This window comes from Esox lucius, chromosome 1 (genome assembly GCF_011004845.1).
Source record: "Esox lucius isolate fEsoLuc1 chromosome 1, fEsoLuc1.pri, whole genome shotgun sequence".
Lineage (NCBI taxonomy): Eukaryota > Metazoa > Chordata > Actinopteri > Esociformes > Esocidae > Esox > Esox lucius.
Window position 1 is genome coordinate 36,547,998 of NC_047569.1, and position 12,966 is coordinate 36,560,963.

Sequence of the window (12,966 nt, forward strand, 5' to 3'; positions counted from 1 at the left end):
TAACACTCTGAATTACAAGAACATTCGTTCAGTCATGATCGACACGTATAGGTGTGAACGTTATTTGCTGGTACACACGCCACAGCTTCTTCCTCTGTGAGGGCTTAGCAGAGAGTGCGAAGCAGTCCGACTAGAGTAACAGCTGACCTTCTCTGATTGGCCATCGAAAGGGGAAGCCATTCATGAGAAACAAGAAGTGCAGGACATTAATTCTCAGCTGAGAAGCGCATATAGAAACCGCAAACACCCTAAACAAGACGAGTGGGAGTCGATGTCAGAATGTCTCCCAGATTATTGAGCGGATACCGTTTAAACCCCCGCTGCACAACACCGCATGAAGCATGACTTCAACTTAAACCACAGACTCAGAAATGAGCCACAGTGCTTGGTGGGTAAAAGCCGGCCTCAGCCTCCACAGCTTCCCCCCCTTCAGTGCAGGCTGCTGGAGTAATCGACTATCAGTAAAACTATCCAGGCAGCCAAGGTCACGGGGGTTGAGCCGTCTGCTCGATGCCTACATGGAGAGATCCTCCTCACAGCCGAAGGCCAAGGGGCAGCACAATTTTAACGGGTCACTATGAACTTCGTGTTGCCCCTGGTCGTGACCGTGGAATTCTGATACTGGACCGTCACAGGCTCATAGACTAAATGCACGCCGCCTCCCCCGCCATCCAAAAGAGAGCGGCTGGAAGGACGGCCAAAGTCAAGAAAAAGGAATGTGTGAACCTTTCAGTGACTGTCTGCTGCTTCACGGCCCAGTCTGCACCCTGATGTAACAACATGAAGGGTTTGGTGGGAACGCCAACATCTGTGACCAGCTGAACATGCGTGACGAGGCCTTCACACTCGTTTCAGCCATGGTGGGAGGGTCAGAAGAAAGGACACACAGAAACGGACCGACCGACCGACCGAGAGACAGGCGGACAGAGAGGCGTGTGCGTGACATTTCTGCTTCATTCCAGACATTCCCATCAGGGCAGGAGTGTGCAGCCGGCCTCAGCGGCCTCCACCCTATCTGCTCCCAATCTGTCACACATCCACCACCATGGAGGTCCTCAGAACCAGCCTCTGAATTAACACAACAAGGAAAACTTCTCTTCAGCAGGAAGGCAGACGGACCGGCACGACAAACTCCATAAAACATTACAGAGGCCTGTAGGACGAGGAGCGACCGGCGCTACTCAGCTGATGCTAGACGCTCACCGTAAACCGACAATAGGTTCAAACTAAAGCCTTACGGGAGCAGATGAGACTACCCTCACCAGCCTTCGTCTGAACGCTGAAAAGAGGAAAACCAGATTGTGAGAGGGGAAGAGGGGGCTATTTGTAGAAATGAAAATGGCCTTGGAATGGAAGGAACAACATGTAGAGGAGAAGGAGGGAAGCCGAGGGAGGGTGAGACAATGTGACCAAACGAGAAAGGCAGGCCAGCCCAGTAGACAGCATTGTCACATTAACTACCTCTTCCTGTCGTTGCCTGCCTCTCACACTCACTGCCTTATAAGGCAACGCATTTAACGGCCTGTCACTATGGCAATGACGTAACAGCATTGAACAGGCGCGCACGCACGAAAGCACGCACACACACACACACACTTTCACCTGACAAGAACATAACCACACCTTTCTCAGGCAGATAAGCTTGATCCAAAAAGGGACTGCAACTAAAATGGCAGCCCGACATCCTTCCACAACGTGTGTCCAGCATGCGTGTTTGTTCTAAAAGTGAAAGAATGTGAAACGCGACCCCCCCCCCCCCCGTAAGGGAGCTTCCAATGACCCAGCTAAAAAAGCAGGCGCCAGGGAGAAAGGAGAAAAAAAAAAAATGCAGCATTGCTGCTGTAGCTGCACAAAAAGCACCCACTTCCTGTCTCTGGAGAAGGAGGACTGGAGCCTGTTGAGTTGTATACAACCAAGTGGGTCGTTAGGTGGGGGCGGGGGGGTGGGGTGTAAAAGACCTTAGGCGGTTCAGTAGCATGCTGTTTGTTCCTCTGCCGTTTCCCGTTTAGGAGGAGCCCCCTACCACTCCCAACCCAAAAGACGGCCATCCCATCCCTATATGACGGCCCTACATGGAACAAACACCAACCACAAATTATATTAGGCCATTTTGATTTAAGAAGTGAGTATCCTGTATCCGATACGAACTTCACTGATGGTCCTGCATAGGTCAGGAAAGAAGGGCGCACGCACACCATCTATCTCAAAAGGTACACAGGACGCCAAGATCGTTCCTGAACTAATGCCACTGCATGAATCAGACAGAATCACAAATCATACCCGTCACACAAACATCCAAGCTTTCTCTAAACAGAAACGTGATTCATCCATCATCCCTTTTATCAGCAGGCCTCACCCACCCATCTGCAGTCTGTTGGGGCTGATGGGTAATGTTGTGAACCCTGGATCTGTGACATGTACAGAGCATCACCCCCTCCCCCCACCACCCAGTGGTCTTAAGTGGATTTGATCCAATGAGCCCATCCCGGAGTGACCCACGCAGAGTTAGCAGGTCTGGGGTTCTAATCCGGGGGGGGGGGGGGGGGGTACCACCATATATTCAGGTGGGGGATATTACAAGGCTGCCGAGTGTAATCCCTTCTAAATGACTTTCATAATACCCTGCCTCCACCCCCCCCCCCCACCAGCATGGACCAATCCCATGAAAGCAATATTCACATTCTTACTTCCTACATACACATAGCTCCGGCCAACGTATGTTTCTCGTTTACGCTCTTTACATTGAGTAGGACATTTCCTACCCTCCAAGACAAGTTCTAAAAACGAACATATGAATAACGGCCATTCTGACCGGCTCCAGAAACCGATGGTTTGGACCGGGGGCGGCGTACAATATGGTTCCCAAATGCGGATTAATTTGATTTGTACAGCCCTTATTTTGAGAGCAAAACAATTGCAGGGCGACGTTTCAGACTGAATGAATGTAGCGATTGATGAAGCAGCACAAATACATTTGGGGGGGGGGGGGTTTGTCAAGCAACCGAAAGAAGAAATTACTAGAGAAATACCAAAGACTTAGGTCTGTGCAGAGAAGAAAACCTGAACGAGACCATTACATTGCTGACCACAAGCCAACGGGACAGAAGATGCAGTGGCGATGCATGGCACAAAGGCACAGCTTTGAACGTATGCCAAATTTGCCAAAGTACTGAACATTGACACAAAGCCCGACCGCAGAACAACACACGCTGGTTTTTAAAACGCTGCGCTGTTGTGTCGCTCCGTGCACGACCCACTGAGGAGGTGCCGAGTGATGTGGACAGCTGGGAGCTTCCAGCGATGCGCCAGGGCCCCACGGTAACTGGACGTGTCACACAGGTGGTCCAAAGTCCTCATCGCTCCTTTGGCTGGTTAACCATCAACACAGACATGTCAGGGTGTTGAGGGAACAAGGACCGTCCCGCAGGGGCAGCTCCACCCCCAGCGTCAGCTCCACCCCCAAAGAGGTCAATGTCTTTGGATGGGAGTTGAAAAAGAGAAGCAGCGAAGAACCACAAAAACCACAGTCTTCCTTCCGGTTCCCTTCTAGGCCCTTGACAAGTCGTTGTGAAGCCACTTACTCGACAGAACGCAAATGTTCGTTGGTTGGACATGCTCAGAGGAGGGTGAATGAAACAGGGGGGGGGGGCTCTACAGCACAAGCAGACTAATGTCAAGAGTGTCTGTGTCCCAAGTAGCAGTGATTAGTTTTTTCCTCTCATCGTTTTAACGTTCAAGTTAGAGCGTAACCTTTGAGCGTAGCGGATGAATGGACTGGCGTATCGCCACCTTTCGCCTCCCTGTAAACGTGTCTGTGTGCTAGCAACAGTCTCTGAGGGGATGCCTTTGTGTTGCAACACAGAAACAAGCCAGGCATTTATTTCCCCCCCTGAAGTCGGCCTCTGTAAATGCCTGACCAAAAAGAGCACCTCCCACCCGAGGACCCAGCGATCAGCATGGACGAAATGTTAACCGCACTAACTCGGTGAGGAAGACGAAATTCAACCAGCTACTGGCCCCGAAAAAGTAATGCATATATTCCCGAATAGTTAAAAATAAGCTAGTGAATTCCCATAGGCAGTGCACCAACTCCCTTACAAACGTTCTTTTGTCTGAGCCCTGTACATTTAACCGCATTTTAGTAGAGGAGTAGAATGATATGCAAAAACAGAAATGGGCCAAGGACAGAGGTTTTTCATGGTTGGTTCTGTTGAAACCCTCAGACCGAGTACAGGGTGAACCCCGGAGGAGCCCTCAGACCGAGTACAGGGTGAACCCCGGAGGAGCCCTCGGACCGAGTACAGGGTGAACCCAGGAGGTGACAGTGGCAGCCAGTCGGCTGGGTCGAGCTGAAAATACTGAATGGCACATGTCCTACTCCAACCACAAGGGGTTTGGTCAGACAGAGACTTTGTGCTCGCATTTGTATATTTTCAGTCTTTTTTTCCACATTGGGCGGGTCAACATCCCAAGGGCTAACAGGCTTAGTTTGGAGACCCTCTCAAAACGCTGCGCCCTACTTACCAGGTTCTCCAATAATAAAACAAGAAGTCACAAAAGAAATAAACCAGTGCCTCAGGAGAAAACAGTTCAAAGACCTGCTTCTCCACATGACCTTTCCTGGTGGCCGCAGGTTTGGAGGGGCCCAAGAAAGGTTTTGTGTGAGGCCAGCTCCAACACAATGACACCTGATTTAAATGAACTATTATAGGTCTTATCAGCTAGAAAGAGGTTAACCACAGAATGGCCCTGAGGGGGTGGGGTATAGCATACAGAGATAACGGGAGAGAACAATCAGTGTTTACCATTGACTGGCAGGGCCTGTTCATTCAAGGCCGTTTTGCCCAGTTGTTAATGCAGACCTGCTAGGAGCACAAACATTTGCCAGATCAAACCACATCCATCTACAACATCTGATGACCCACGGTTAACCTCGTGTCCGGCAGATGACACGCTAACCCTAGCACCGTCACAATCTAAGATTTTGTGTAGTACGAGAATGTGTCCTTCCGCAAAAGGCTTACAGACCCTGGGGTTTTAAAAGGCTAAAAACAGCCTCTGCTCAGTGCCCTGACTGGCCTGTGCTCAGCCAGTCCCTGCTGATCTTCCTTAGCCCAAGCTATGCCTCCCAACAGCGCACCGCTGGCCTGCCCCCAGTCTGGATCTCTCTGGCACACAGGAGCCATGTTCTGAGGCGCCCCCCTCCAGCAGAGAAAAGGGAGGGATCGTGTCAGGGGCCGTTCTGCTACCAGAGCCTGTTACAGTTCACACACCAAGCCCAGGGACTGAACGCTGAACATTTGACTCAATGTGGAGTCACTGGGAAGGTGGAGTCTAAGGTACCTTTCCGGTTCTGATTCGATGGCACAGCCCCAGGTAGACCTTCCACCAATCCTATATACCACTGGACTGAAAATGCCTGGAATTAAATCGGTGATTTGTCAGTTTACAGAGCTGTCCATTAATATAATAAGATTTTTATTTTATTTTTATTGTCCACCGCTTCACCACACAACAGGCGTTCGGCTCCTCCAGGCGAACCAAACAGGCGTTCGGCTCCTCCAGGCGAACCAAACAGGCGTTCGGCTCCTCCAGGCGAACCAAACAGGCGTTCGGCTCCTCCAGGCGAACCAAACAGGCGTTCGGCTCCTCCAGGCGAACCAAACAGGCGTTCGGCTCCTCCAGGCGAACCAAACAGGCGTTCGGCTCCTCCAGGCGAACCAAACAGGCGTTCGGCTCCTCCAGGTGCACTGCGCCTCTGGGATATTACAACGCTACCCACAGTCCCACAACAACCTCAAGGTCACTAAAACAACACGAAATGTGAAATTGCAAACGTATTTCAGTCTAGAGGGCTATTCAGACTACATTAGTTTGAGTAAGATCAACGTCACCCGTTCCTAGATTTGGGTATGTTACACATTTTCTATAAGGTAAACATGGAGAAGTCGTCCGTCGCCCTCTGAGGTAACGGGGGATCTTTTGCAACAGATGCTCCCCACGGATCACGGCAGCGCGAATAGCGGTGACACCCGGAGTGACGACGTAAAAAGGTCAGTCACATTCCTAACTCTTTTCACTGGCTGGCTCAGCTACATTAGCCAGCTCATTAGCCAGCTGACTGTTGGGCACCATGGAATGCTTGCATTCAAGCTTAGAAAAATGGCTGCAGAACAAGTCGACAAAAACAGCTCACCTAGAAAAGGACACAACATGGTTTCCTCAATGCTCACTTACTGTGATTTAGAGGAAGGCAACGGGGCCTTTGTGTAGTGTGCAAGAATCCAGACATTCGTAATACAATTAGAATACTACATTAGTGCACAGATACCCACAAGCGCCTGTTGCAGATATGCGCCTGCGTCATGTTGCAGTCGCAAGGTTGAATCAAAAAGTCTCTCTCTCTGTTAAGTAAATATAATTCAAAAACCTCCTGTTTGTGTGGAAAGGCCCAAAGTAACCGGTCTTTGTCTTATTGGGAATTTAGGAAGACTGCATTTGAGTTAGGTTACTTGAGGACGAGGAAGACATTTCACAGCAGGAGAAGTGAGAGCCTTCCCCGTTGCAGTAATATTTGACTCCTAAAAACACAGAAGGTTTCCCAGAAGCAGAAGTTTGTTGTGAAGACTCTGAAGATTTTGCACATCTGCTCCCAGTAACGGAGTCTCTGAGTCTCTGTGGCATGACACACTGGATATTTCAGAAAACCAAAGGCACAGCCTTTTAACCATCCATAATGAGTATTCTGGGGGGGGGGGTTGCTTTAATGCAGGGTTTAGGCGCATGGTTAATTTCCAACACAGATTGGGGACATGCAACCCTGCAGCGATGCGGACAGGCCGATTGACAGGAGTACAAATTATATCTAATGTAACTTGACCAGAGGCACTATTCTTATCCATTCTCAGCTGGTGGGTTGCGGGAGAGTTTTAGAGGGAGAGTTAATTTAATCCACTTAAAAATACTACCATGACGGGAAACATTCATCATGTTTTTTTTTCCCCTGGAACATTTGCATCTTAACTGCTGCCATTATCAATGATCAAAATAAAAAACATCTAAGGGGTAACAATCCAACAATTTCAGCAACAACGGTCGACATCTTGGCAAAGAAGAAATGCTCACTGACAGGAATGTAAACTAGAGCATTCACAAAAGTGAAAGTGCCTACAGAACATTTCTGGGATTTTTTAACATTATTCTTGTTATAGAAATGCTATGTATTATCTATAAAATAACATTTCATAATTTAAGAAAAAAAACATATTGGGACGCAACTGAGGCAACCAGGTTTTATTTGGGTCCCAAGGGAACAATTTTAAGAACCATGACACTAGAGGATGTTATTTTAAGTGCTAGGCGAGCTGGGGGGGGCTGTGTGCTAGCTAGACAAATGGTTTAATGACTAAAAGCCACCGTTGGCGGTGACTCAGATGTGAAAATGGTTATCACTACCATTTCTCACTGAAGCAAAACGCCTGACATTAACTTCTAAACGAAGGGGTACCACAGTGTGTATTAGTTAAACAGCCTGCAAGGTAACTTAGCCTACATCAGCATTATAATATATACAAACAAAGCAATGCCAATATTTACAGCAATTTCAAATTACAACTGAATACAACTCAGACACCAGGCTGTGATTAGACAGTGGATGACTGGAGAAAAGCTTTAAATAGCTGCACAGTGGGCCTTCATTATGTTCCAGGCCTGCTAATAGCCCGGTTGGCAACCACCACTACCTGCTGAGAGGCCTTGGTGAGGCTTTTATCAGAGGACACTCACATTGCCCGAAGGGACAAAAACAAAATTGAGACCTCAATTTTTTGCTATGTGGAAAAATCACTTCTCCTCTAAAGCCACCACCCCTTTCTTTGCCCCCAAAATAATGCTTCCCCCCCTCTGTACAGACACACATTCCTTTCTCAAAATTGCCTACAAGCCCCCAAAAGCACAGGGCCCGGACGAATACATCCAAATTGATTTATACCAATAGGACTTTTCAAAATGAGGTGTGGGGGGGGGGGGGGTGGAGGGGATTATTTATTTAATGATAATCCTAATCTCAAATGTTTTTCTATTGGGAATTGACAATATAATTTAAAACAAACAATATTTCCCAGTACTTCCCAGGACTCAATTACAAACATTTAAAATAAAGCCACATAAAAACACGTGAACTTCCACTTTAACCTGCCAAGTGATGAAGTCCACCATGTATTAAAACATTTTCTGTTTCTGCCAATGATGGCCATGATAGCTACCTCATATTATATTAAAGAAGGGCTAAGCTAGAACATACACAAATATAAAATTGACATTTAAGTTAAAATTAAATATGGATATTTTTTATCTAGAAAAAGTTTGACAACACTAAAGTTTCCAGTCATATAAATTGTCATAATTTATCTTGTGATACAGACTTGGATGCTTAATGATATGGAGAGAAATGCAAAATAGGTCAACTTCAAACACTTCTATTTATTGAATGTTGTAGAATTCAGGTCCAAGAAGTCACTGAGAATTATAACTATAGTAACAAATATGCATGAAAGGTTTCAGTCAAACGAAAAAGGGGTGTGGTCAGAAAGCATTTAAATTCAAATGGATACATTCTTCAAGCAATGCCTGAGCCAACCACAGTTGCGTTTTGCCACCGGCTCAAACTACATCTCCCAATAGAAAACCAGAGTACTGCCAAGTAGGCCATACAACATGGAAAAAATTCCTTAACACTAGCAAACAGCCAGAGTTTTAAAACAAGTTCTATTTCTTGATTTCACAGACACCACCCCCCCCCCCCCCCCCCCCCATCTATGGCCTCTGTCATGTGAAAGCATTATGGACTTCTCGTTCAAAAAAAAACAGGAGAGGCAAGAGAAGAACATACTGGAAAGAATGCCTTTGACACAGAAAAATACTAAACAGACCACTTCAAAAATGGGAGCACCCAAAGATGGGTAGCAGGACCCTGTTGCCGAACCCTCAATTTGTGGCCACGCAACATTCCAGCCTGCCTGCCTGCCTGCCTTAGAGGACTTTTGCAGTGAGCCATAGTGTCCACATCTGCAATCCTGCAAAAAAATAAAAAATAACTCAGGCAAAACACAGGACACCCCGCCCCCCTAAAGTCTCCTCCCCCCTGCCCCTATATATAATGGGCGACAAATGGAATGTTTCCCCCTTCATGCTCCTGTTGTGGGAGAAAGAGTGAAACGAGGGAGTGAGAAAGAGAGGGGCTACATTCCATTCTGCTCTGTCCTTCTCGTCACCTAGTTGTTTCACATTCAGACCATTTCAGATCAGGGTCAGCGGTATGGATCCCAGGCTCATGGCAGGGCAGCACAGAGACACCGAATCTGAAAGCAAGGGCACCTTGTGAAACGGAATGTTTAGCGGCTAAAACTACAGGTGCCAAATAAGTTCGTAGATTGGCAGCATGAAGGTGTGTTATGGGGATGATTGGCAGGTCTGATGCAGATATAAAACATTAGAAAGTAGGGTGTCTGGTTTGCCAGTATAGGCCGAGGGACAGCCACACCAGCAACACAGTCTTTACCACTCATCCCTATAACAGAAGTAAAAAAGGCGAGACAACTGACTTAATTTAAGAAGAAATAAAACATTGAAAAATAAATTTGCCACTCCCCATTGTCAAAAGCACTTTGTAGCCCAATTTCCCAGAAGGAAAGTAGTGTAGCCAAACAACTGGACAGAACGAGATCTGCACAGGCACGGAAGCTTCTGGATCCATAGCCCCCCAGAGACTTGAGTTCAACTCTGAGAAAGATGGACCGGCAGTCACTCCGGTACCTAAAAACGGCCACTTAGAGACGTCAAACCCGCCAGTCCTGAACTGAGTCAGTCAGTCAAATGAATGGCTCTGGAAAAATGGAGGGGAAGTAATACGTTTTGTGTTTTTAAAACCACCTTGACCCCAGTGATGTACAGCATGCCAGTTTAGTGAACCGTGGCAGGGTATATACAATGAAAAGACTCATTTGACAGAGAAGTAAATTGCGAAATGTGAATTTCCTATTGATTAAAAAAAAATCTGCTCAACAGAATTAGCAAGACATAGCGTACAAAAACGGGTGCTATTGAGTCCACTAGTGTGAATGTTGCGGGGAGATCTGAAACGTTCGCAGATACATGTGAATTCCTTTCGCACGATAGTAGGCTGTTCAAATAACATACCAAAACATTTCTGTATAGGATAATAACACCGGTACTCAATGTCCTCATTAAAGGTGCAAGGAGGAATGGCCTTCAACATGCCTTAGCATGCAGTTGACTTTTTCTCATACTTAATAACGTGTATCTCAAGCTTAGCTCTGTGAACTACGGTAAATTCTTACCAGTGTGGTGAACTGGACTGGGCAGTGTTACAGACAAGTGTTTTGAAGAAAAAAACATTAGGTAGGCCATGGACAATTGACTTCTGCTTTATTTGACATGGGCCTAAAGGTCCTTTCACAAAGTCAAAGTCAAAAGGCCAAATATATTAAGCAAAGAACAAAATAACAGAACTGGCTGGACAGCCCACTGGACATCTGATTTGTACACACCTAATTATTTAAAATACATTTTTAAAAAGGCCTTCGTAGACTACTTAAAAATAAAGAAACATTCATAGGAGGCACTTAACTGCATGCAATAAAGGCCAAAGTAGCGGTGAAAACGCAACAGGAATGTGCCCTTGCTCTCCCCCTCCCCACTTTTCTTAAAATGCTCCAGTATATGACCGTCACGCCTTCCCATACCCAGGCCAATCGTACTTCCTGTAAGTCTATAAAATATTCCTGTTTCAAAACTTTGCCCTCAATTACTTCATATGCAAATATTGACAGGATAGACCGAGGGTACCGCTGAACACATGGTCTAGGAATAGGTTATTTTACATTGTCATTAATTGTAGTTTGTTTTCCAGGTAAACGGACTGAGAAAACATTCCCATTCACAATAACCACCTTGGAGCAAATCGGGTTAACAGACTTGTTCAGGACCAGAACGGCAGGTTTTCCACCTGGCGAAGGATTCTATCAAGCGACCTTTGATTGTGTCCGGTGGGCGACCTGCCACCCCCCAAAATGTAAAAAGTAATTGATCATATGAATAATGTTTACCGTAAGAAAAATAAAGTTAAGTACGAATAACTAGTAATCGTTTTCGTTTTGCTGTCACTACTAATAAAAATGCAAATTCCCTACACACCCTCAATCATGCCAGACTGCTGGGGCACAGCTCTTCAAATGATTCCACATTTCTGGGTCTTGATCACGGCTACAGGGGCGCAAGCATTAAGGGATTAAGGCCAGTCCAAAAAAACCTTTTAAATATTTTCATCTGGAAAAGTGGCCTGCTGCGACAATGTGCGACAGAGAAAGTAGCCTTGATTCCCCCCGCAAAGAAAACTCTCTAGTACGTTATCTGATCCTACCCAGCTAATATGATAACATTTTCGATTATAATTTCTCACGCTATTTTTGATTTTGTCGCACGATATCGAAATTCTTCATATAGCCATCTTGAATCTGGTTATTCCATAGAAAAATGGCAGAATACCGCCTCGGAAAAAAGAAGTTACCGTAAGCGCTAGAACTATGTAGCCTACGCTACAATACATATTTCCATGCAATAAATCACCGGTTAGAAAGGACAGGTCGCTGTCCACATATCATATCTTGTTTGACATATAGCAAAACAGTAAAGTTCAGTACATTGTCACCTTATACCATCTCGTTAATTTTTAGATGCAGCGGCTAGGCACCCAGGGCCCAAATACAGTCCCCGACCTCTCCCTCTCCCTGCCATTTTCTACTCTCCTACCTTTCTCTGCTGTTTCTCCCAGGCCGGGTCCAACAGCAGGTCCCGGTCCCAGTCATTTTCTTGTTCTCTTGGATCCATGTAAACGGATTGCCCTCCGGACGAATATGCTTGATTATTTGAAGCGTGATAATCTACCATAGTCAGCTAGTTAGGTAGGCTACGAGCTATCTAACTATACTGAACAAGAAACAAAAGGGGATGTGACCCAGTTGCGGCAACTCCTTGCTTTCAATGTTCAGTCAGGAATATCCGGTCTTAACTGACAATACCCGCTAAAAGACTGCTTCTTCACGCGAGGATGGAGTGGTGTGGTCGAAAGCGAAGAGCCGCTCCTACAAAGCTCTAGTAGGTAAGCCAGGCCCATATAGATCATCAATATTCAGTGGATGGTTATTATTAATGAGCGGTTGAAATACTACACTGAAATGGCTCAGAGAACTCGTCGTTTACGCTTCGTTCGCCTACAGTATAGCGTCGCCGTACGGAAACATTACATTTATCTCCAGTTTTCCTACAAAAATGTGAACATTTAAAAAAAACACAGATGTAGCCCACCGCTTAGACTAACCAATGATGTGCTTTGTTCAATGTCACATGATATGCACCAGCTATGTGGTTCCCGTGAATACTTCGTATGTTTTTCCTCCAATAAATAACTCAATTGTGGGTTAGATATTTGTATAATTTAAAAATTAAAATAAAAAACAACAGGGAGAAAGTTAAGGATTAGTTAAGTCGACTCGTATTTTTATTTGTGAAGAAAGCATGTTTAAACAATATTTGTTATGCATGGATAATACTATTTTTAATAACATTTAGATATACTTAAATATTGCCAAAATGAATACGATAATTTCAGATAGTAAAAAATTACAAAAACTCAATTTCTATTAGAAACCATTTAAAAAATATGATTTTATTTGCAGAGCATAGCCTACATGTAGCAGTGTTGCATTCTGAAACCAACGCTATTTTAAAATAAATAAATTTTTCTAAACATAATTTCACGTTAGTCTATTTTTGGTCAGAGTCCCAATGATTATGTGTGTATTGCCAAGTGATAATTACAGATGGAAGACTATGTGAATTACGATGAGGCGACGCACGATTCTAAAGCAGGTGTCAAACGTCTGCTGT

The 12,966-nt window shown here is 45.5% G+C and overlaps 1 protein-coding gene across 5 annotated transcripts in view; it reads right to left on the minus strand.

The window, feature by feature from the left end:
* actn4 (actinin, alpha 4) overlaps window positions 1-12,318 on the minus strand; it is a 36,929-nt gene extending 24,611 nt beyond the window's left edge. For 2 of the 5 annotated variants that reach the window (XM_020048528.3, XM_020048524.3), the window contains exon 1: window positions 11,830-12,317. In XM_020048528.3, the coding sequence (XP_019904087.2) occupies window positions 11,830-11,967 (138 nt within the window). In that variant the 5' untranslated portion in view covers window positions 11,968-12,317. Of the gene's footprint in view, window positions 1-11,829 lie in introns of all 5 variants that reach the window. The other 3 variants (XM_020048527.3, XM_013135340.4, XM_013135338.4) reach the window with 3 other exon arrangements.
* Window positions 12,319-12,966: the final 648 nt, after the last annotated feature.